The 21,249-nt window shown below is 48.0% G+C and overlaps 1 protein-coding gene and 1 long non-coding RNA gene across 4 annotated transcripts in view; both read left to right on the top strand.

Annotated features, from left to right (window-relative positions):
• Positions 1-303: 303 nt before the first annotated feature.
• LOC143383540 (uncharacterized) lies at positions 304-18,366 on the top strand. The gene is made up of 2 exons (XR_013089156.2): positions 304-700; positions 17,039-18,366. It is a non-coding gene; the product is annotated as an uncharacterized LOC143383540 (long non-coding RNA).
• A 1,749-nt stretch (positions 18,367-20,115) lies between these two features.
• The window catches only part of Spg7 (SPG7 matrix AAA peptidase subunit, paraplegin), a 35,356-nt gene continuing 34,222 nt past the window's right edge, over positions 20,116-21,249 (top strand). For 2 of the 3 annotated variants that reach the window (XM_076839365.2, XM_076839368.2), the window contains exons 1-2: positions 20,116-20,291; positions 20,603-20,705. In XM_076839365.2, the coding sequence (XP_076695480.2) occupies positions 20,127-20,291; positions 20,603-20,705 (268 nt within the window). In that variant the 5' untranslated portion in view covers positions 20,116-20,126. Of the gene's footprint in view, positions 20,292-20,602; positions 20,706-21,249 lie in introns of those variants that run through there. The other variant, XM_076839366.2, reaches the window with a different exon arrangement.

Below are 21,249 nucleotides of genomic sequence, written 5' to 3' on the forward strand. Positions count from 1 at the left end.
GACGACAGGGGCTTCGCACGTCACGGCGTCGAGGCGGAAGTGCGCTGTTGGGGTGAAGGGGCGACTGCTACCTGACGGCTTCCGTGACAGGCCTTAGGCGGGACTAGGAGGACGTCCCGGGAACGATTGGCCAAGATTGTGAGCCCGGACGCTTGGGCGGGGCGGGGGAGGGACAGCGGACAATCGGATTGGCTGCCTGCATCGCAATGGGGCGGGCCCTCCTCTCTCGGGCACGACATTGGCCGTACGAAGTGCCGGAAGCAACGGGGTCGAGGTCTCGGAACCAGACTGCTCGGCTCGCGGAGCCCGTCGCAGCGAGTCTGCCCATCTCCAGAAAGGGGTGTCCCTGCTCCCGCCCGAGGCGTCGGGCCTCCGGCTGGCGAGCGGCCCCTGGTCGGCCGCGGCTTCGGAGAGCGCTTCCCGCCGACGGCGACAGTAGCAGTCAGCCAAACGCGTTCCTCCTGCCGCGCGCGAGCGGCGCTCGTCGTGAGCGTGCCCTGGGGAAAGGCCGAGGGCCGCGGCCGCGAAGCCGGGAGGGTGCTGCGGAGGGCTCGCCCAGGCATTTGCGTTTGCAGAGGTGGAAGTTAGATGGTAATCTACGAAGTGGTGATTTGGAAGGCAGACTCCAGCTAGATTTTAAGAGTGGCCAAGCCTCCTGTTTAAATGCACTTCTATACTTGTTAAGACCTAAGCCGAAAAGGTAGGTAACCGAAATCGAATCGGTGTTATTCTAATTTTCTCTCATACGTAGGACTGAATCCAGGGGCGCTGTACCACTGAGCTACACCCCCCCCCTTTTTATATATTGATAAAAATATATATTTATATACAGGGCTTCGCTACTTTGCCCCGCAGGCCTCGAATTTCGAGATCCTCCCTGCCTCAGCCTCCCAAGTCGCTGGCACTTGAGGCCTTTTGCACCACGCCCTACTGCTGCTTTTTTTTTTTTTTTTTAAACTGGGTTCTAAACAGTTGGTAAGCAGGGTATTTACAGGGTTCATATGGAATTATAAAACCAAACTGGATGGACCTTAAAGATGATCTTTTATGCAAGCCGAACTTCTCTTGTTCCAATCCTAGCCCTGCGGTTGACTGGCTGTAACCCTGGGCAGTTTATCTTTCAGACGGTCACTTTCTCATGGGTGAAATGGGAACAGAAAGAGGCTGAGGTTGTGGCTCACAACCTAGCATGTGAGAGGCACTGGGTTCAATCCTCAGCACCGCATGTAAGTGAATACAATAAAGGTCCATTGACAACTAAAAAATATATTTTAAAAATGGGAACAGCAAGTAGCACCTGTTGACCAGTGTCATGAAGATTAGACCTGGAGGATGCTAACCCCCAGGAAAGTGCCTGGGAGGCTTCCCTATGGAAGCACCCAGTGGGGGAGTAAAGGGCTTCAGACTCTTCAGAGGCAGCCAGGTCTTTATTTCAGTTACAGCCAGGAGCTTCATGGGGTCAGAAGTGGACACCTGATAAAAACAGCCAGCCCTCAGGCTGAGGAGCATTCATGAAGAGATGATCCAAGGGTTCCCATATTGGCCTCATTGTAAGGCTTGCCTGGTAAAAACTGTGGAATTCAGGGTCGTGGGCCCCAGCTTCACCTACAGGATCAGCCAAGATGAAAGAGAACTAGAAGCTGCAATTTTTACTTTGTTCCCTGACAACACATCCATTCTTTGAATAAACTTGAAAAAAAACACTGATGTAATCCAATCAATATTCTTTCTGGGGTATTTAAATATGAAATGTGAATAAACTGGGAATTTGCCTCAGAAACTGAATCTGAAAATATGCAAACTGAAATTTTCCACAGAAAGAAGTAAAAACTGTGAAGAAATAAAATGCAAACTAAAAGGAAAGAATTAAGCTGTTTAATGCATTAATTAAAACAATGATGTGGACCATATCAAGCTTCTTCAAAGAGAAACAGAATAGGCATAATCTCTACCAGCATGTGATCAATTGGAATGAGTACAGCTGTGGTCTAAATGTTCTGTAACTGCAAGATCCATATGTTGAAGCATAATTGCAGGGTGATGGATCCAAAGGGCCTTTTGAGAGGTGATCAGGTCATGAGGGCAGAGCTCTCTCCAATGACATTAGTGCTGTTAAAAATGAGTCCTGAGCCAGGCACATGGCCCAAGCCTATAATCCCAAGAGGCTGAGACAGGAGGATCATGAGTTCAAAGCCAGCCTCAACATTTTAGCAAAGCACTAAGTGACTCTGTGAGACCCTGTCTCTAAAAATAAAAAGAGAGCTGGGGATGTGGCCCAGTTGTTGAGTGCCTCTGAGTTTAATCCCTGTTACCACCACCACCCCAAAAAAAGAGTTCTGGGCCTGGGGTTTTTGGCCAGTGGTAGAGTGCTTGCCTACCATATGTGAGGCACTAGATTCAATCCTCGGCACCATGTTAAAAAATAAATAAAAGGGCTGGGGTTATGGCTCAGCCGTAGAGGGCTCACCTCTGCGAGGCTCTGGGTTGCAAGACCCTGGGTTCGATCCTCAGCAGCACATGAAAATAAATAAAGGTTTTGTGTCCAAGTACAACTAAAAAGTGAATATTTTTAAAAAGTAAAATAAAGGTATTGTGTCCATCTACAACTAAAAAAAATTTTAAACATAAAGGTATTTTGTTCATCTACTAACTAAAAAAATATATATTCTTCTCTTTTAAAAATGAGTTCTGGATGGGGCTGTGGCTCAGTGGTAGAGCGCTTGCCTAGCATGTGTTAGACACTGGATTCAATTCTCAGCACCACATATTAAAAAAAATATATAAAGGTACGTTGACAACCAAATATATATATATTAAAAAAAATGAGTTCTGTTAGTTACAGTGTGCCACCTCTGTAATTCCAGTGGCTCAGGAGGCTGAGGCTAGAGGATTGTGAGTTGAAAGCCAGTCTCAGCAATTTAGCAAGGCCTTAAACAACTTAGACCCAGTTTCAAAATTGAAATACATGTGTGTGTGTGTTTACATACATATATATGAAAAGGGCTGGGATGTGGCTCAGTAGTTTCCCAGAAAAATAAAGAGTCCTGAGCCAGGCATGGTGGCCCATGCCTATAATTCCAGTGGCTCTGGAGGATAAGGCAGGAGGATCACAAATCCACAGTCAGCCTCAGCAACTTAGTGAGACCCTAACTCAAAATTTGAAAAAAAAAGAAATGGAGATGTGACTCCGATTAAGCAACCCTGTGTTCAATTCCAGGTATTAAAAAAAAAAAAAAAGCCTGGCACAGTGGTACCCACCTGTAATCTCAGTGACTCGGGAGACTGAGGGAGGAGGACCATGAATTCAAAGCCAGCCTCAGCAATCAGTGAAGCCCTAAGTAACTCAGACCCTGTCTTTACAAAAAAGAGCTGGGAATGTGGCTCAGTGGTCAAGTGCCCCTTCATGCAATCCTTGGTACCAAAGGGGGGAAAATAAGACTGAGATCAAAGAATAAAACACTGTAAAATATCTCAAGTAAATTTTTAAAATTTATTGCACGTTGAAATAATATACTTCAAATGCATTACATTGAATAAAACATACTGTTTGGTTCCTTTTCCTTTTAGTCATGGCTACTAAGAAATTTTTTCCCCCATTTGGTATCAGGGATTGAACCCAAGGGCACTTAATCACTGGGCCACATCCCCAGCCCATTTTATTTTTTGAGACAGGGTTTCACTAAGTTGCTTAGGACCTTCCTACATTGCTGAGGCTGGCTTTGAACTTGCAATCCTCCTGTCTCAGCCTCCCAAGCTCCTGGGATTACAGGTGTGTGCCACTGTGCAAGGACCAGGTACAGTGCCATACAGCTGTGATCACAGGACTCAAGAAATTGAGGCTGGAGGACAGCAAGTTCCAGGCCAGTCTGGGACTTAACAAGGCCCTAAGCAACTTAGCAAGACCCTGTCTCAAAAAATAAAAGGGCTGGGGATGTGGTTCAGTGGTAAAGTGCCCCAGGGTTCAATCTCAAATACCAAAAAGCCAAGCATGGTTGTATATACCTGTAATCCCAGCAACTCAGGAGGCTGAAGCAGAAGGATCGAAAATTAAAGACTAGCTTCAGCAATTTAACAAGACCCTGTCTCAAAGTTGAAAAGGGTTGGGTGGCTGGGGATGTAGCTCAGTTTTAGGGTGCTTGGCTAGCATGCACAAGACTCTAGATTCAATCCCCAGCATCAAAAAAAGGGGGGGGGTGCAAAAAGGACCCTGATACATGACCCATCCCTGTAATCCCAGCAACTCGAAAGGCTAAGTTCAGAGGATCACAAGTTTGAGGCCAGCCTGGGCAATTTAGTGAGACCCTCTCTAAAAATAAAAGGGCTGGAAATGTAGTTCAATAGTAGAGTGCCTCTGGGTTCAATCCTCAGTAACAGGAAAAAAAGAAAATGGGCTGCATTATAAACTCTAGTAAAGCACCCTGGATTCAATCCCCAAACCAAAAAAAGAAAAAATAAGATTTCTGCCTGTAAATCCAAAATGTCCTACAGCTACCTGTATGGGTAACACATGAATACAGGACACTGGGGAACAGCAACAAAAAATGCTGGCAGCCAGCCAAGCCAGGCAGACCCAGCACAGCCTGAGGAGCATGGGAATGATTTCTGGCCTGAATCAGAGGGTGCCAATGAAGAGTTTCACTCTGGCATGCATAGGGTCATATTTCCACTTTAAAACATCACCCCTGGGCTGGGGTTGTGGCTCAGTGGTAGAACGCTTGCCTAGCACAGATGAGGCGCTGGGTTCCATCCTCAGCACCACATAAAAATAAATAAATAAAATAAAGGTAAAAGAAAAAAGATGAGGTCATTGCCTTTAAAAATAAATAAATAAATGGAACATCACCCCTGTTGGTCATGGTGGTACATGCCTGTAATCCCAGTTACTCCAGAGGTTGAGGCCAGACTGGGCAATTTAGCGACACCCTGTCATCACAGTGTGTCTGTATGCTGTCAATTGAGCCCAGGGCTGCTTAACCGCTGAATCACATTCCCCAGCCCTATTCAGTTTTTGTGGGTTTTTTTTTTTCTGTATTTTATTTAGAGACAGGGTCTCACTGAGTTACTTAGTGCCTCTCTACTGCTGAGGCTGGCTTTGAACTCAAGATCCCCCTGCCTCAGCCTCCCGAGTCCCTGGAAATCATAGGTGTGCACCACCACACCAAACTCACAATGATTTTTAGAAATCAAAAGAGCTGGCAATGTAGCTCAGGGGTAGAGCACCCCAGGTTCAATTCAGCACCACAAATGATAATAAGTGAAATCAAATAAAACATGGCCTGTGAAACCCTATGAGGGCGAGAGGCTTCAGGGAGGCCAGAGAAGCTGCTCCAGCATTTGCAGGTGAAGAGACTAGGGAAAGAGAGACTGGGAGGTGGCAAAGACATAGAGAAGGTCCATGTGGTGGACAACAGCCGAGCAGGGAGGCAGAGGAATCTGGACATCCTTCAGCTTGCCAGGAACCAGCATGGCCACATACTCCAGCTTTTCCTGAGAAACTGGAAATTATATGGTCACAGCATACTTCATTAAGGGAAATTGATGTTTTATTTTAAACACTGTGGATCAGACAAAACACATCAGGCCCATACACTCCATCTGAGTGCCTACAGAGTGGTCCTCCCGTAAGTACAATCTGTACCATCTGGACACTCTTTATCTTCATTTTATTTTATTTTTTTTTTCTGGGCATTGAACCCAGGGGCATTCTACCACTGAGCCACATCCCCAGCCACAGTCCTTTCTATTTTGAGATAGCATCTCACTAAGTTGCCCAGACTGGCATAGAACTAGCGGGTCCTCCTGCCTCAGCCTCCTGAGTCACTGGGATTATACATGTGCTCCACCACACCCACATGGACTATTGTTTTCTCAAATGTGTTTCCCAGGCCCTGCTCCAGAGATTTGATCTCCATATTGGAGGGGGTATCCAGAGACCTGCAAGTCATCATTCATCTCCAGAGCCTCCCAGCCTCCTCAGAAAGACCTGCTCCTGACAGTTGCTATCTTAGCACACCTCTGGTACTGTTTTGCAGGTGTTTATTTAAGCTGCCTGTTCCATGTTGAGCCCTTGGATTCATTCTGCAACAATTCATGGTCTGCTTTTTGCCAGGCACTGGCCCTAGGGCTGTGGAGTTAGCCATGAACATAACTAAGCCCCTACCAGAGGTACTTACATTCCAGTGTGTCTCTGGTTCCTGAAACCAAAATAAGCTAATTGTTCATTAAACATGAGCCACATGTAGCTGCAAAGAACAGATGTGGTGGACACCAGAGTTAAGATGCCCAGGGCAGGCAATACTTAGCTTCAAGTGAGGCCAGACCATGTGTTCCAGGGAAGAGAATGTGCAGATCTCATTTTGCCCCTAAGCAGAGGCACTCAGAGGCTCCATCACACTCCCGTCAGGCCCCACTGTGGCCCCAAACATACTGCCTCAGAATATGAGAGGTCATTGCATGGGCAGCCTCCTCTGCCCTTCCTGGCAGTGACCAGAGGTCACTGATGAAAGGTAGGCAGCCCAGCCACACCAGGCTTGCTTTAACTTCTTCCACATAAGAGGCCAGAGCAGGCCATATTCTGGCACCTTTCCTCCCGTCTCCTCCCCTGTGGCCTTGTGGTAGGAGCTGATGATTGGGTTTGGGCCAGACAGGCCTGGCCTCCACCCTGTGGTCAGCCCTAGCTCACCAGCATTCTTGGCATTGGAGTCAGGAACCCAAGCTCATTTCACAATCAGTGATGACAGGCTTTGTTCCCCAGTTCCCACAGCACGGTGGCACATCACCCTCCCAGGGCAGAGAAGCTGTGAGGTGAAGCAAGATGGAGTCCTGGGCCCTGACCCCAGTACCACCAAACAACCAGGGTAGAAAAGCAGTGGCCATGCCCATCACCCCAGCCACTCAGAGGCTGAGGTCGCAGGGGCACAGGTTCCAGGCCAGCCTGGGCGATTTACTGAGGCCCTGTCCCAAAATAAAAATAGCTGTGTGTACCTCCGTTGTGAAGCTCCCCTGGGTTCATTCTCTAGTACCTGGAAGGGGGGGAAAAGACTCTGCTTCAGTTCTTAGGACTAATACCCAGAAGTGGGCTTGCTGACCTTGTGGTGATTCTACCTTAATGTGGAGGACTTCCCTGCTGCTTTCCGTAGCAACGGCACCGTTCTCATTTTCAACCAGTGATGCGGGAGCTCCAGGTTCTCCACCTTCTCACCACTGCTGATAATCTCTGGGAGGTTTTTGGGTTTTTTTGTTGGGGGGAGGTGCCAGGGATTGACCTCAGGGTCACACGACCGCTAAGCCACAGGTCAGCCCCTATTTTGTATTTTATTTAGAGACAGGATCTCACTGAGGTTGCTTAGCGCCTCAGTTTTGCTGAGGCTGGCTTTGAACTTGCAATCCTCCTGCCTCATCCTCCCAAGCCTTTGGGATTACAGATGTATACTACTGAACCCTGCAATCTCTGGGTTTTTAAAGCTTTTTTTTTGGGGGGGGGGGGGGCGTGCATTATAATTTTTTTTAAAAAAAGAATAACTATCCTAATGAGGTGAAGTGTATACACTTTTTCTTATATTAGGGATTGAACCCAGGGAAGTTCTACCTCTGAGCTACATGCCCTTTTTTATTTTGAGACAGGTCTTTCTAAGTTGCTGAGGCTGTCCTACAGCTTGAGATACTGCTGCCCAGTGAGGTGGTACTGATCATGCTTCTGAAGTGCCTCTCCCTGGCGTCAGTGAGGGCGAGCCTCTTTCTGGTTGCTTCCTGACTGTTGCATCTTCTCCATAAAAGTGCTGATATTTCCTCCCATTCCAAGTTGCCTTTTTACTCTTTTAATAGTCTTTTGATGCCCAAAAACTTAATTTTCATGAAGTCTAATGTTCTGTTTTTACGGTTGCCTGTATCTTTGGTATCGTGACCAGTCATTGCCAGATCCAGTGTCCAGAGTTCTACAACATTGAGTCTCACATTTAGCTCTTCTAATTCTTTTTGAGTTAACTTCTGAACATGGTGTAGGGTCCACTTTCCCCAAGGCCTTTGCTGAAGACACAGTCCTTTCCCTAGCATGTGGTCTGGCACCCTGGAGGGCCCCTTGCCCAAAACACAAGGGTTTATTTTCAGCCTCTGTACAGTTTCTTTGGTCTGTATCTCTCTCTTTATGCCAGTCCCATGCTCTGTTATGGCCATGGTTTAATAAGACCTAAAATCAGAGTGTGAGTCCTCCATCTTTGTTCTTTTTCAAGAATGTTTTGGCTATTTGGGATTCCTTGAAATTCACAAATTTTAGGATGGAATTTATTTCCCTCCCTGTCTTTCTATCTCCCTCCCTCCATCCCTCCATCCTGCCATCTCTTCTTCTTTTCAATTCTGGGAATCAAACCCAGAGCTTTGCACATGCTAGACAAATTCTGTACCACTGAACTGTATCACCAGTCCCAAGATGGGTTCTTCTATGTAAAATACATCATCAGAATTTTGATAGGGGTTGCATTGAATCTGTAGATCACTTTGGGTAATACTGATATCTTAACCAATAGTAGTATCTTAAGAAATGGAATTTTTTGTGATTTCCTTTTAAGATGGCTTGTGTTTGTAATAGAAATGCACTGATTTTTGAGTGTTGACTTTATATCCTTCTATTCTGCTGAATTAATGTATAGGATTTTCTATATCATTTCATCACCTACATGATATTTCAGATATGCTAATCTGCCTCAGTATAGTAACCACTTTTCTATATACAATGTTGCATAATATCATCTTGGAAGCCTCAATTATGTGCAGGAAAATTGTTCAAAAATAAAGGTTAAAAAAATTTTTTTTGCAAGATGGACACCATATCTTCATTTTATTTTTATGTGGTGTTGAGGATTGAACCCAGCGCCCCGCGCATTGCCAGGTGAGCATGCTACTGCTTGAGCCACATCCAGCCCAAAGGTAAAAATTTAAACTTAAAAAATCTCAAACTGTGAGAAACAGTAAGTTCAGTGGTCCATTTTCTTCTTCTTCTTCTTTTTTTTTTTAACTCGAGGGGCACTCGACCACTGGGCCACATCTCCAGCCCTTTCTTGCATTTTATTTAGAGACAGGGTCTCACTGAGTTGCTTAGTGTCTCAGCCTCCTGAGTTGCTGGGATTACAGGGTGCGCCACCACACCCAGCCAGTGGTCCATTTTCAAAATGCAGTAATCTCAGTGACTCAGGAGGCTGAGACAGGAGGATCACGAGTTCAAAGCCAGCCTCAGCAACAAGGAGGTGCTAAATAACTCTGTGAGACCCTGTCTCTAATAAAATGCAAAAATTGGGCTAGGGATGTAGCCCAGTGGTCCAGTGCCCCTGAGGTCAATCCCTGGTACCTGCCCCCTCCAAAAGAAAACTTTATATATGGAAAATATTTTTTTTTTTTTTTTTTTAGTTGTGGTGCTGAGAACCCAGGGCTCACACATGCCAGGCAAGTGCTTTACCACTGAGCCACAACCCCAGCCCACTATTTAACTTCAAATGTAAAAATTGCTGGGGAAGTAAAAAACAGTAAAGGGAAAATAAAACAAATGGTTACCAGCAGAGTGTGAAAGACTCACAGCCCCTTGACAAACAGGAGGTAAGAAAGAAGGGGACACCCAAGACCTTCCTTGCAGTCCCCAGTCCATAAGTCCTTTATATGTATATATATCGTTGTAAATGGACACAATACCTTTATTTTTATTTATTTTTATGTGGTGCTGAGGATCGAACCCAGGGCCTCACACATGCCAGTAAAGTGCTCCCCTACCTTTTTTTTTTTTTGGGGGGGGGGCATGTACAGGGACACTTATAGCTACTGAGCCACATTCCTAGCCCTATTTATTTATTTACTTACTTATGAGACAGAGTCTCACTAAGTTGCTCAGGGCCTACTGAGTTTCTGAGGCTGACTTGGAACATGCTGTCCTACTGCCTCAGCTTCCTGAGTTCCTAGGATTATGTGCATATGCCACCACACCCAGCCCCCCAGTCCTTTTTAAAGTTCCTTTTTGTTTGGTTTGGGGGTTTCTTTGTGAGGCATTTTAGAGTCTAAGTAAAAGGTGGACTGGGGATGTAGCTCTTCCCCAGCATGTCTGAGGGATATCTATTACCACACAGCAGAGTCTAGGTGGGCTGCAGGCTCATTGGTGCACTACCTCAGTGACATCATAGGAACAGATTTCCTGCCTCATCCTAAAGCCCTTGTCCAGGGGAGTCTGGCTTTTAGGGGTAGATGGCCTGCCAAAGTTGATCACAATGAGGTCACGGTGGATGCTTTGTGCTGTGTGTTCTGAAAGTGTGTGGGCTGGGTGTGGTGTACACTCCTAGAACCCCGAGGCTGAGGGAGGAGGATCACAAGTACAAGGCCAGCCACAGCAAGTTAGTGAGGTCCTGTCTCAAAAATTAAAAAGCACCCCTGGGTTCAATCTCCAGTACCCCCCCCAAAAAAATCAGTGTGTTGACCCCTTGCAGATCCCCCAGATGCTTATGAGGGTAAGTGTTCTACTTTGGATCTCAAGTGTCCCCAAAGCTCCTGTGTTGGAACCTGGTCCCAGATGCAGTAAGCAGAGGTGGGGCCTTGGGGAGTGGTGGGATCACAAGGACTCTGACCTCGGGACGCACAGCTTTATGGGCCGTGGGGGAGTAGTGGGAATGCTAGGAGGTAGGGCCCACTGCAGCAGGCCCCGGGAGGACATATCGTGCCCCCAGCAGCCACGAGCTACCACAAGCTGCCCATCATGATGGCCTGTCTCACCCCAGGCCCAAAGTGATGGGACCACTCAGCCAGGGACTGAACCTCTGAAACCATGAACCAAAACAAATGTTCCTCCTTTTATTTTTCTCACATATTTTGTCACAGTGACAGAAAGCTAACCCATGATACAGTCCACAAGTTCAGAGTGTTTCCATGATGATACTAAGAGGTGTCCTCCCTTCTGCCCTTTCCTAAGTGTCTGTGGGCCTCTCCAGCAGCGGTACTGTGATGAGACCCACTCTGACCCCTGAGCAATGCGTGCTGTGTTAACATACCTGCTTCGTTGTCCCTGGATAAATGTCCATAGGCACAACCCACAAGACAGAACAGGGGTATTTAAGAACCTGAAGAGGTTCTGAAACCAATAAGCTGAGCTGCTGGCTTGGCCTTGCTATGTGCGGGGGGGATGGCCCCGAGACACCACACAGCTCTACACTTGGTCTCATGCAGCAACACAGAATTGACAAAGGAAACCAAGCTCCAATCCAGGGTCAAGACCCAACAAATACTGGAACTGGGCTGCGGCTCAGTGGTGCTTACCTACTATGTGTGAGGCACTGGGTTTGTTCGATCTTCAGCACCACATAGAAATAAAGGTGTGGTGTCCATCTAAAACTGAAAAAAAAATTAAAGACCCAACACATGTTAATTATGCATAATCTGTGTTTAATACTTTTTTATTATTTTGTACTGGGGATTGAATCTGGGGGTGCTTTTTTTTTTTTTTTTTTTTTTAGTCTGAGGATTTCTCTAAATTGCTCAGGCCTGCCTCTAGCTTGCTATCCTCCTTCCTCAGCTTCCCCAAGTCTCTGGGATTAAAGGCAACACCCAGCTCCCAGTTTTACTTTGTTGTTTTTTTTTTTTTAATATTTATTTTTTAGTGTTTGGCGGACACAACATCTTTGTCTGTACGTGGTGCTGAGGATCGAACCCGGGCCACACGCATGCCAGGCGAGCGCGCTACCGCTTGAGCCACATCCCCAGCCCCCAGTTTTACTTTGTAACTTTTAAAGGTATTTGGGAAATAAAAGGATAGATTTCACCACTGGGCCTTGCCTGCATCTTAGCTTTACACAACTGTAAGTCAATTCCAGGCAGTTTCCACTCAGGAAAAGCCCTAGCCTCAGGGGACAGCTGTGTTCCCTTTGCCCAGATGGCCCTAGACAAGTGCTTGAGCATGTGGACATCCTCTGTGGGACTTGTTACATTTTGTCTGTTCTGTTTATGAACTGTAACCTCATATAGGATTGCCTTAGAATCCAAGTAACAAATCCTCATGCTAAATAGAATAGCAAGGGTGTTGGGGATATAGCTCAGTGATAGACTCATTCCCCACCCAGCTCTGCACAGGACAAAAACAGCAAGAACAAACTGCAGGCTTTGTGTGAGGCACACCTAAAACCACCTACAAATCTCATCTTGACCTGACCAGCTCTGCCGCTCCTTCCAGCTGGAGCTGGCCCTGAATTCCAGAAACCAGGACACAGGCTCCTGGCAGGCAGGGAGATCCTAGCCAAGGGCCAACCTTCCAGGGGTTGGCTTGTCCACAGAACAAGGGGGTCTGGAGTAGACCATGGTCCAAATTCTTTCCGAAGTGACCATCTTAAAGCAGGAAGCAGTGCCCAAGTCCACTATGCCTCTTTCCTCTTCAATGCCTAGCCTGCTGGTCGCCACCCTGTCCAGTGTCTCAGCCCAGCCTGCTTGCTCACCCTCACTGTACATGGCAGCTGACCCATTGGGCATACTCAGCTGACCTTGTTGCTTCCTGGGGTTGCAGATAAGAAAAATCAGCCAAGCAACAAAATAAACAGACTCTGACCTTCCCAACCTCAAGAGAGCCATCTCCTGTTCTCTGCCCCACCTGGTTCAGGCAGAAGCTCCTTCATGCACCCCATAACAGGCCATGCTGGTCTCCCTGGTCCACCAAAAAGATGTATCTAAAACAGAACTTGTGGCTGGGTGTGTGCTGCTGGGATATTTGAAGCAGCTCAGGAGGCTGAGACAGGAAGATCACGAGCTCAAAGCCAGCCTCAGCAATGGCGAGGTGCTGAACAACTCAGTGAGGCCCTGTCTCTAAATGAAATACAAAATAGGGCTGGGATGTTGCTCAGTGGTTGAGTGCTTCTGAGTTCAATCCCCGGTACCAAAACAAAAAAATAATAAAATAAAACAGACCTTGTAATCCCAGCTACTCAGGAGGCTGAGGCAGAAGGATTCCAAGTTTGAGGCCAGCCTCAGCAACTTATGGATACCCTATCTCAAAAAATAAATTTACAAAAAAACTAGGCTGGCAACATAGCTCAGTGGTTAAGTGCCCGAGGGTTCAATCCTTGTTGCCAAAACATACACACACACACACACACACACACACACACACACACACACGGCATTGGGGGGGCCAGCAGTCTTTAGGGATATGGTGTTGGAAATCTCCAGTGAACAGGGGACAAGTGGGGAATGGTAGCGATGCAACTCCCTGGTCTCAAACTCCTTTCTGGAGGGTAGTAGCTGTCCAGAATTCAGTGGCTTCTTAATTTGTTGAAAACCAATAATGGTCACAGACCATGAGGGTCCAGGAAAAGTCAGCCAGTGACAATCTGTGACCTTGATCAAAGGCCTAAATCTACAGTCCCCCTACTGTTCAGGAAAAGGACAAACTGTTCCCAGGTATGAGAAGCTGACTGCTGACCCTGAGCTAGACAGTGAAGGCATGGTCAGTCTGGCCTCAGGCTGTACCCCAGACAGAAGCCACAGAGGGTCCCCTTCAACTAAATACAGCCCTTTCTTGCTTCAAATATCTTTATCATGTAATGTTTTGAACAACTAATAATAATAAAAAATTAAAATATATATATATATATATATATATCTTTATCACTCCCCTCTCAAGTGCTTCTGGGACCAGAACAGTAGCAAGCCAAATACTTTGAAAAAACAGCTGTCCATCAGACACCCTGAGCGGATCCCTTTTTGCCAGTAGATGACCTCCTGGGGTGTTGGAGAACCCCCAGGCATCTGGCCAGTGGTGAATGGACTTGCACAGGCAGATTCCAGTGTGGACAAACCACCAGTGAAAACTGTCATGACCAGGAAGGCCTGGTCCGGCAAGGACGCAAGGAAGTATGCCCTCCAGCAACAGCTCTGGGGCTCAATTTCCTCGGCCCACTGGTCACATCAGTCCTGCACCTGCACTGCAGCACCTGAAGACAGGTGCTCTCCACACACAGCCCTGAGGAAGAACTTCATGGTGTCCGCTTTTCTGTTCCTGAGCCAATCAACGGGGCAAGAGCAGCACGGCTAGAAAGGGTCAGGCCTGGGATGTAGTCACAGGATTGGCAGGTGTGAGGATCAGAGGGCTCCTACTGAGGGGCACCTCCTATCACAATCCTGTCAGCAGCCTCCAAGATGGCCCTCAGTGACCCCATCCCTGCTGTCCACACCCTGAGGTAGTTCCTCCCACACGGAGCCAGAGCGGATCTCAGTGACCATGGCACTGTGTGCATGGTGGCAGTAATGGCCTACCACTCCTGAGATTAAATCTCAAAGGGCGGGGCTGGGGATGTGGCTCAAGCGGTAGCGCGCTCGCCTGGCGTGCGGCCCGGGTTCGATCCTCAGCACCACATACAAAAACAAAGATGTTGTGTCCGCTGAAAACTAAAAAAATAAATTAAAAAAAAAAAAATCTCAAAGGGCTGTGTCTTGCATCTGGGGCTCTGACTGCTAGTAATTGGCTTTGGGCAGCCTGCTGCTATGTCATGAGTAGCCCTGAGAAAGCCACATGGCAGGGAACAGAGCCTCGCGTGATAACAGCTAGGCCTTTCACCCTGACCAGCTCCCAACTTCAGAGACTCAGCAAGTCGTGGGTTTGTGGAGTTCCCCATGGAGAGCACACGGCCCTCACCTAAGGGCCTGTCAGAAACCCACACCAAGTCTAAAGGAATGTCGAGAACTAAATACCTATTAGCCCAAATTCTACTTTTTAAAAATATTTTTAGTTGTAGATGGACACAATACCTTTATTTTATTTATTTTTTAACATAGTGCTAGGATCAAACCCAGTGCTTGCTAGGCAAGCCCTAACCTCAGCCCTTTCTTTTCTTCTTTTTATATCAGGGATTGAATCCAGGGGCTCTTAATCACCAGCCCTCTTTATTTTATTCATTTATTTGTTTATTTTTGTACCGGAGATTGAACTCGGGCACTGGATCACTGAGCCACCTCCCCAGCCCTTTCTTATATTTTATTTAGAGACAGGGTCTGAGTTGCTTAGTGCCTTGCTTTTTGCTGAGGCTGGCTTTGAACTTATGATCCTCCTGCCTCAGCCTTCCAGGCCACTGGGATTACGGTGTACACCACCGTGCCCAATCCTTTTTAAATTTTGTTTGTTTTGTTTTGAGATAGGGTTTCACCTTAATAATTGCTGAGGCCTCAAACTTGCAGTACTCCTTCCTCAGCCTCCCAATTCCCTGAGATTACAGGTATAGCCACTGTATCTGGCTTCTGCCCAATTTTTTACAAAGGTTTTTTGTTTGTTTGCTTTTGTTTTTCTGAATAGACTTTTTATCTTTTCAAGAACAAAATCTTTTTTTAATATTCATTTTTTAGTTGTAGTTGGACACAATACCTTTATTTTATTTACTTATTATTATGTGGTGCTGAAGATCGAACCCAGGACTGTGGAGCTGGGGTTGTAAGTCAGTGGTTGAGTGCTTGTCTCACATGCATGAGGCACTGGGTTCGATCCACAGCACCACATAAAATAAGTAAAATAAAGATAAAAAAAGAACAAAATCTGTGTACAAAGTCGTGTTGTACATACGATGAGTAAGACCCAGATAGGTGATAGCTAGGAGGGTCAGGGATGTGGCTCAGGGGCACAGCACTTGTCTAACATGCCAGAGGTCCTGGAACAGACCCCCAGCACCCCTGCCCCCAAAAACGGATGTGAGAAGTTGTTTCCTAAGAATCATCTTTGGTTCAGAAACAAGATTTACTGAGGGGTGGGGTTGTGGCTCAGAGCGCTTGCCTAGCATGTGTGAGCCACTAGGTTTGACCCTCAGCACTACACAGCCTGCTGCTATTTAGTGTCCACCTATAACTAAAAAATAAATCTTAAAAAAAAAAAAAAAAAATTTACTGAGATCCACAGACATGAACTTGTTTATTGAAGCATTCCTCAAGTAGTATTTTACAGACAGCGTCCCAACACCAGACCAGCGTTGGCCGCAGACCTCAACCCAGCGTCAACCAGCTGAGCACCCCATGTCATGCCCTCAGGCGCCATCATCACACATACAAGATTATCAGAGGCCAGCTGGGGGAGAGAGCACCAGGCTAACGGTTCACAGATTTAGTTGAGGCCACATTAGGGAAGAAGCAGTTATTTGCTCAAATATTAAGAAGCAGGGGCTGGGGATGTGGCTCAAGCGGTAGCGCGCTCGCCTGCCATGCGTGCGGCCCAGGTTCGATCCTCAGCACCACATACAAATAGAGATGTTGTGTCCGCCGAATACTAAAAAATAAATATTAAAATTCTCTCTCTCTCTCTCTCTCCCTCTCTCTTTAAAAAAAAAAAAAATATATTAATAAGGAGGCCTATGGGGCTGGAGATAGGGCTCAGTTAGTAGAGTGCTTGCCTTGCATGCACAGGCCCTGGGTTCATTCCCCAGCACCACCAAAAAGAAATGAAGAAAACAAAAAGCTTTTAGTTTAAAAAAAAATAATAATAAGGAAGCCTAGATCTTTTATTTATTTATTTATTTTAGTTATAGTTGGACACATACCTTTATTTTTATTTATTTTTATGTGGTGCTGAGGATCGAACCCAGTTCAATGCTAGGCAAGCACTCTACCGCTGAGCCACTACCCCAGCCCAAGAAAGGAAGCCTAGATCTTAAAAAGGACCCAAAAGATCAACTTTTTTTTCAGAATTTTTTTTTTGGGCGGGGGTACTGGACATTGAGCCCAGGGGCAATCTACCACTGAGCACATCCTCAATGCTTTTTTTTTTTTTAGTTGTTGATAGACCTTTATTTTATTTATTTATTTATACGTGGTGCTGAGAATCAAACCCAGTGCCTTACACATGCCAGGCCAATGTGCTACCACTGAGCCACAGCCTCAGCCCTCCAACGCTTTTTATTTTTTACTTTGAGACAGAATCTTCCTAGGGTGCTGAAACTGGCCTTCAGCTTGTGATTCTCCTGCCTCAGCCTCTGAGCTGCTGGGCTTACAGTTGTGCACCACTGCACCTGACTCTTTTCAAAAATGTTAAAATATTATTCCTGTTTTGTAGATAAGACAATGAGGATCCAGGAGCAGCTTGTCTGAAGCCCTTCGGCTGTTGACGGAATCAGGCCCAGGCCTCCTCCATGTCAACATGGAGCAAGGACAGAGCCGAGTAAGGACCGTCACTCTGCTCACGGCTCCTTCCAACATCTCAACATACCCTGTGATGCCTTCCCCTTAATGGACTGAACGTCTGGTGCCACCTGGCACCTGGTGCCAGGATAGCCATCCACAGAGCTAAGGCGGCCCTGACTCAGACCATTCCCCAGGAGACTGCCTCTCGCAGATATGCAAGGACCAGACGGTGCAGGGAGCCAGGCTGACACTTCCTTGACTGCCACGGCCAGCAAGCCAAGCTGTTAACAAGAGAGAAAATAAAAACCTACCCAGTAGGGCAGCGGGCTGCGGAGTGAGCCTGAGGTTGAAGGACGGTCCAGGCAGCTGGCCTGCTGGATACTCAGACGTAGTCCTGACTACCCAAGGCCTGTGATGTGGTGGGACAGCAGAAATCACCATTCACCTCTCGCCTGCAGGACCTGGGGCACAGCCTCTGGACCAAGAGTTGATAGTCTCTTTCCCAAGCTCTCGTTTCTCATGACATGTTCATAATATTTCCTGGACACAAACAGCTTCTGGCTCATGAATAACTTTCACATACATTTACTGCATTTTATCTTTGCAACAACTCCGTGGGAAGCCCAAGGCTGATATTAGCCTGTCTTTGCAAACAATTATTATCCCCATTTTACTGATGAGAAAATTGAGGCTGCTCAAGGAGCATTAACAACTTGCTCAAGGGGCTGGGAAGGACAAAACTCAGGGTCTTTCCCCAGAGGCTGCCAACACCTTGCTTCTGAGTGAACCACCAGGCAATGGCCCAACAGCAGTGGCTTTATTTCAAACATTAATAGGCCTGCTTCTTACACTCACACCACAACATGCAAATTCATTAGAGGCTTTGAGTCACAAACCCTCTAAACACACAAGCAAGAAGGGCTAGGGTACAAGAAAATCTTTGGAAGTCTGAATACAGTCACAAGACAAGGCTAGGGAGAGTGCAGGGGGACAGAGCCAGGGGGAGGGAAAGTGGGTGAGGAAAAACCCTCTGACTTGGTCTGTGAACCAAGGAAAGGACACAAAGTGCATGAGGAACAGGGAAGATGGATGGATCGGGGAGATTATAAGAATAAGAGAGGGGCTGGGGATGTGGCTCAAGCGGTAGTGTGCTCGCCTGACAAGCGTGTGGCCCGGGTTCGATCCTCAGCACCACATACAAAAAAACAAAGATGTGTCTGCCGAAAACTAAAAATAAATAAATAAATAAGTATTTAAAAATTCTCTCTCTCTTTAAAAAAAAAAATAAGAGAAATGGCAGGAAGAGCAATCAGTACTGACTCAGCAGTCCTGGGCCTAGGAACTACTCTCTCCACAAGCCCACAGAATAAGCCACACACATAGGGAGCACTAGCTGGTGCAGAGCTTAATGCAGGCAGGCAGGACACCTAACACTCACCCAGGCCTTTCAGATTCAGGTTGAAGCACAGGGCAGGTGTGTGGCCCCTGGTTCGCCAGGCCCAATAGTGAGTACAGGCCCATGCAGTCAGACCACCTTAGAAGCTGCCACCAACTTTAACTGTGATCTTGGGTGTGGTATCTTTTAATTTTTCTGAATCACTTTCATTATAAAATAGTGATATCAGAAGTATTTACTGAGTTGTGAATATCAACACAGTGTTTGATGTGGAGCCAGACACTAGTCAGCACTCCAAAATATTGGTTATTGTTATAATTGTTCATTATAAACCTGGGAATCAGAAATATAGAGATAAGTGTAAGTCACTGTAACCCTTCTCTGTAGCAGATCCGTCTGCTCTTGGGCACTCACTCTGGACCTGGGTAGACCCCATACCCAGTGGCCCTGGCGGCTGCACTGGGTAGATGGCAGGGACTTGCCTGAGCTAGGAATGCAGCTGCCATGGGATGAGACAACAGATCCCTCTCCCCATTGGGGAGCAGTGCCTCCGCATTTCCCATGAGCAACAGTGGGCTTATGCAATGCCTGGGCCATAAGCCTGGCAGGGTGCCATGTGACTTCCAGAGGTGAGTCAGCTGCCTCCAGCAGGGTGCAGCTGAGCTGGTCCAAGATGGCTATCCACATGAAATCAAAGGTCTGAAGAACAGATACTCCACTCCTGACCAAACTATGGAGTGGTTAACACTCTCCTTTCTAAAAGTTGTTAATCTGCTCTTCCTGCTACAGATTGAAGTTTTTGTTTCTGGGCTTCCAAGATAGAAGGAAAACAACTGTTCCCTTCCTGTGCACACTGACCCTTGGCAGCTTGAGCTCGTGTTCCTCAGCCTTCCTCTGGCCAGTGAACGACTAACCTGCCCTTGATCAGCAACTTGTGGCTTTGGAAGGGCTCCTTCCTTTTCTGAGATAGGGGATGCAGATCTGGATGGAGTTTCACTCAAACAGAGGCTGGGCCACGCGTGGGTGGTGCAGACTGGGATCTCAGCCACCCGGAGGGTTATAAGTTCGAGGTTAACCTCAGCAAGTCAGCGAGACCCTGTGTCAAAAAATCAAAAAAGTGCTGGGGATGTAATTCGGCAGTAAAGCACCCCGGTCCAATCCCCAGTACCACCAAAAAAAAAAAAAAAAAGGCGCTGCAATATAAACGCCCAGAGATGGCTTCCAGTTGGAGGGCGCAGCGTCAAGTCTCCCAGGCCGAAGACCCTGCGGAGCGTCCGGCACGGGAGCGTCCGGCGGGTCGACGTCGCCGGGCTCATGGTTGGATTCCAGGCGCTCAGTAAATCGTAGGGCCTCCTGAATTGGGATGCTCACGGGTCGCCGGCGAAGACCAGAAGGCCACAAACGCGCAGGCGCCCGAAGGTTGCAGTTCCAGACCTCTACAGGAACGTGAAAGCGTCGCGAAGATTCACCCCTATTTTCCCCGCGGCAGACTGCGCAGGCGTCCCGAGGACTTACCTCCACCCCGCGCCACCGCCCCGACGCGCAGGCGCCTTGAGGATTTACCCCGCCCCGAACGCGCAGGCGCCCCTGAGGTGCACCACTGCGCAGGCGCGGCCCCGGGACCATGGCGGCCGCGTTGCTGCTCCTGCGCGCCCTCCGCCGAGGACCCTGGCCGGGTCCGGAGCGGCTGTGGGGCCCGGGCCTCCTCGCCGGGGCCGGGAGCAGGCGGCCGTACGTGGTCCGCAGGCCCCCGGTGGGTGTCGCCGAAGCTGGCGGCCGGGCCCTGCAGGTAACCCTGCCGCAGCTGCCCGGGCCCCTGGTGGGGTCCATCCTTTTGCCCGCCTCCTTGGTCCGGCCCGGGGCTCGCCATTTCCGGCGCGGCTGGCGCCCCCGGGGCCAGGGGGGCGTGTTGGCGTGGCCGCGGGCTCGTTACTGACGGAACGCCCCGCCCCGCCCCGCGGGAGAGCCTGCGCCGCGAGCCACGCCGAGCGCGCCCGTCCGGCCGCCGACCCCGCGGGGACGCGCCTCTGATCTCTCTGGAAAGACAGGCGGGCTCCCGGCTGGCTGCGCCGCGCTCTCACGTCTGTGTTTATTTTTCAGAGTTTGCAATTGCGAACGCTAACCCCGACCTTTGAAGGGATCAGGGGATTGTTACTGAAACAGCATCTACTTCAAAATCCATTCAGACTCTGGCAACTTTTAGGTGTGTATCTATTGGAACTTAAGTGACAGTGATGGGGCAGAGGTAGTGGCATTTGTGAATATGCTGTCTTGCTTCCATCAGTGATGAACCACGTGGGGAAGAGCGGGTCCTGCTGCCTCCCCTTGCAGGGTTGCAGCCTAGGTGCTGCCATCCAGGACGGAGTCGCTTAAGGAAGCACCTCTCTCCCAGTGTGTCCTGGCAGTCAGAGTGACATATCCCTGGTCAGGATGAGGGTACCAGCTTGACCTTGACAAGAAAATGGGAATGGTCACAAGAGGACCTTTGTCCTCTGTTTATTATGAGTCCTGTGAGAGCCACCGTCTAGATAATTGGAAATGAAGTTTTCAAAAGGGGAGTTTTGTCGAAGGCCCCAAAAGATGATTTTGTTTTGAGGTTTTGGGCACTGGCAATTGAACCCAGGGGCACTCAACCACTGAACTACGTCCCCAGTTCGTTTTTTATCTATTTTTTTAAAATATTTTTAGTCGGGGCTGGGGATGTGGCTCAAGCGGTAGCGCGCTCGCCTGGCATGCGTGCGGCCCGG

This window comes from Callospermophilus lateralis, chromosome 18 (genome assembly GCF_048772815.1).
Source record: "Callospermophilus lateralis isolate mCalLat2 chromosome 18, mCalLat2.hap1, whole genome shotgun sequence".
NCBI lineage: Eukaryota > Metazoa > Chordata > Mammalia > Rodentia > Sciuridae > Callospermophilus > Callospermophilus lateralis.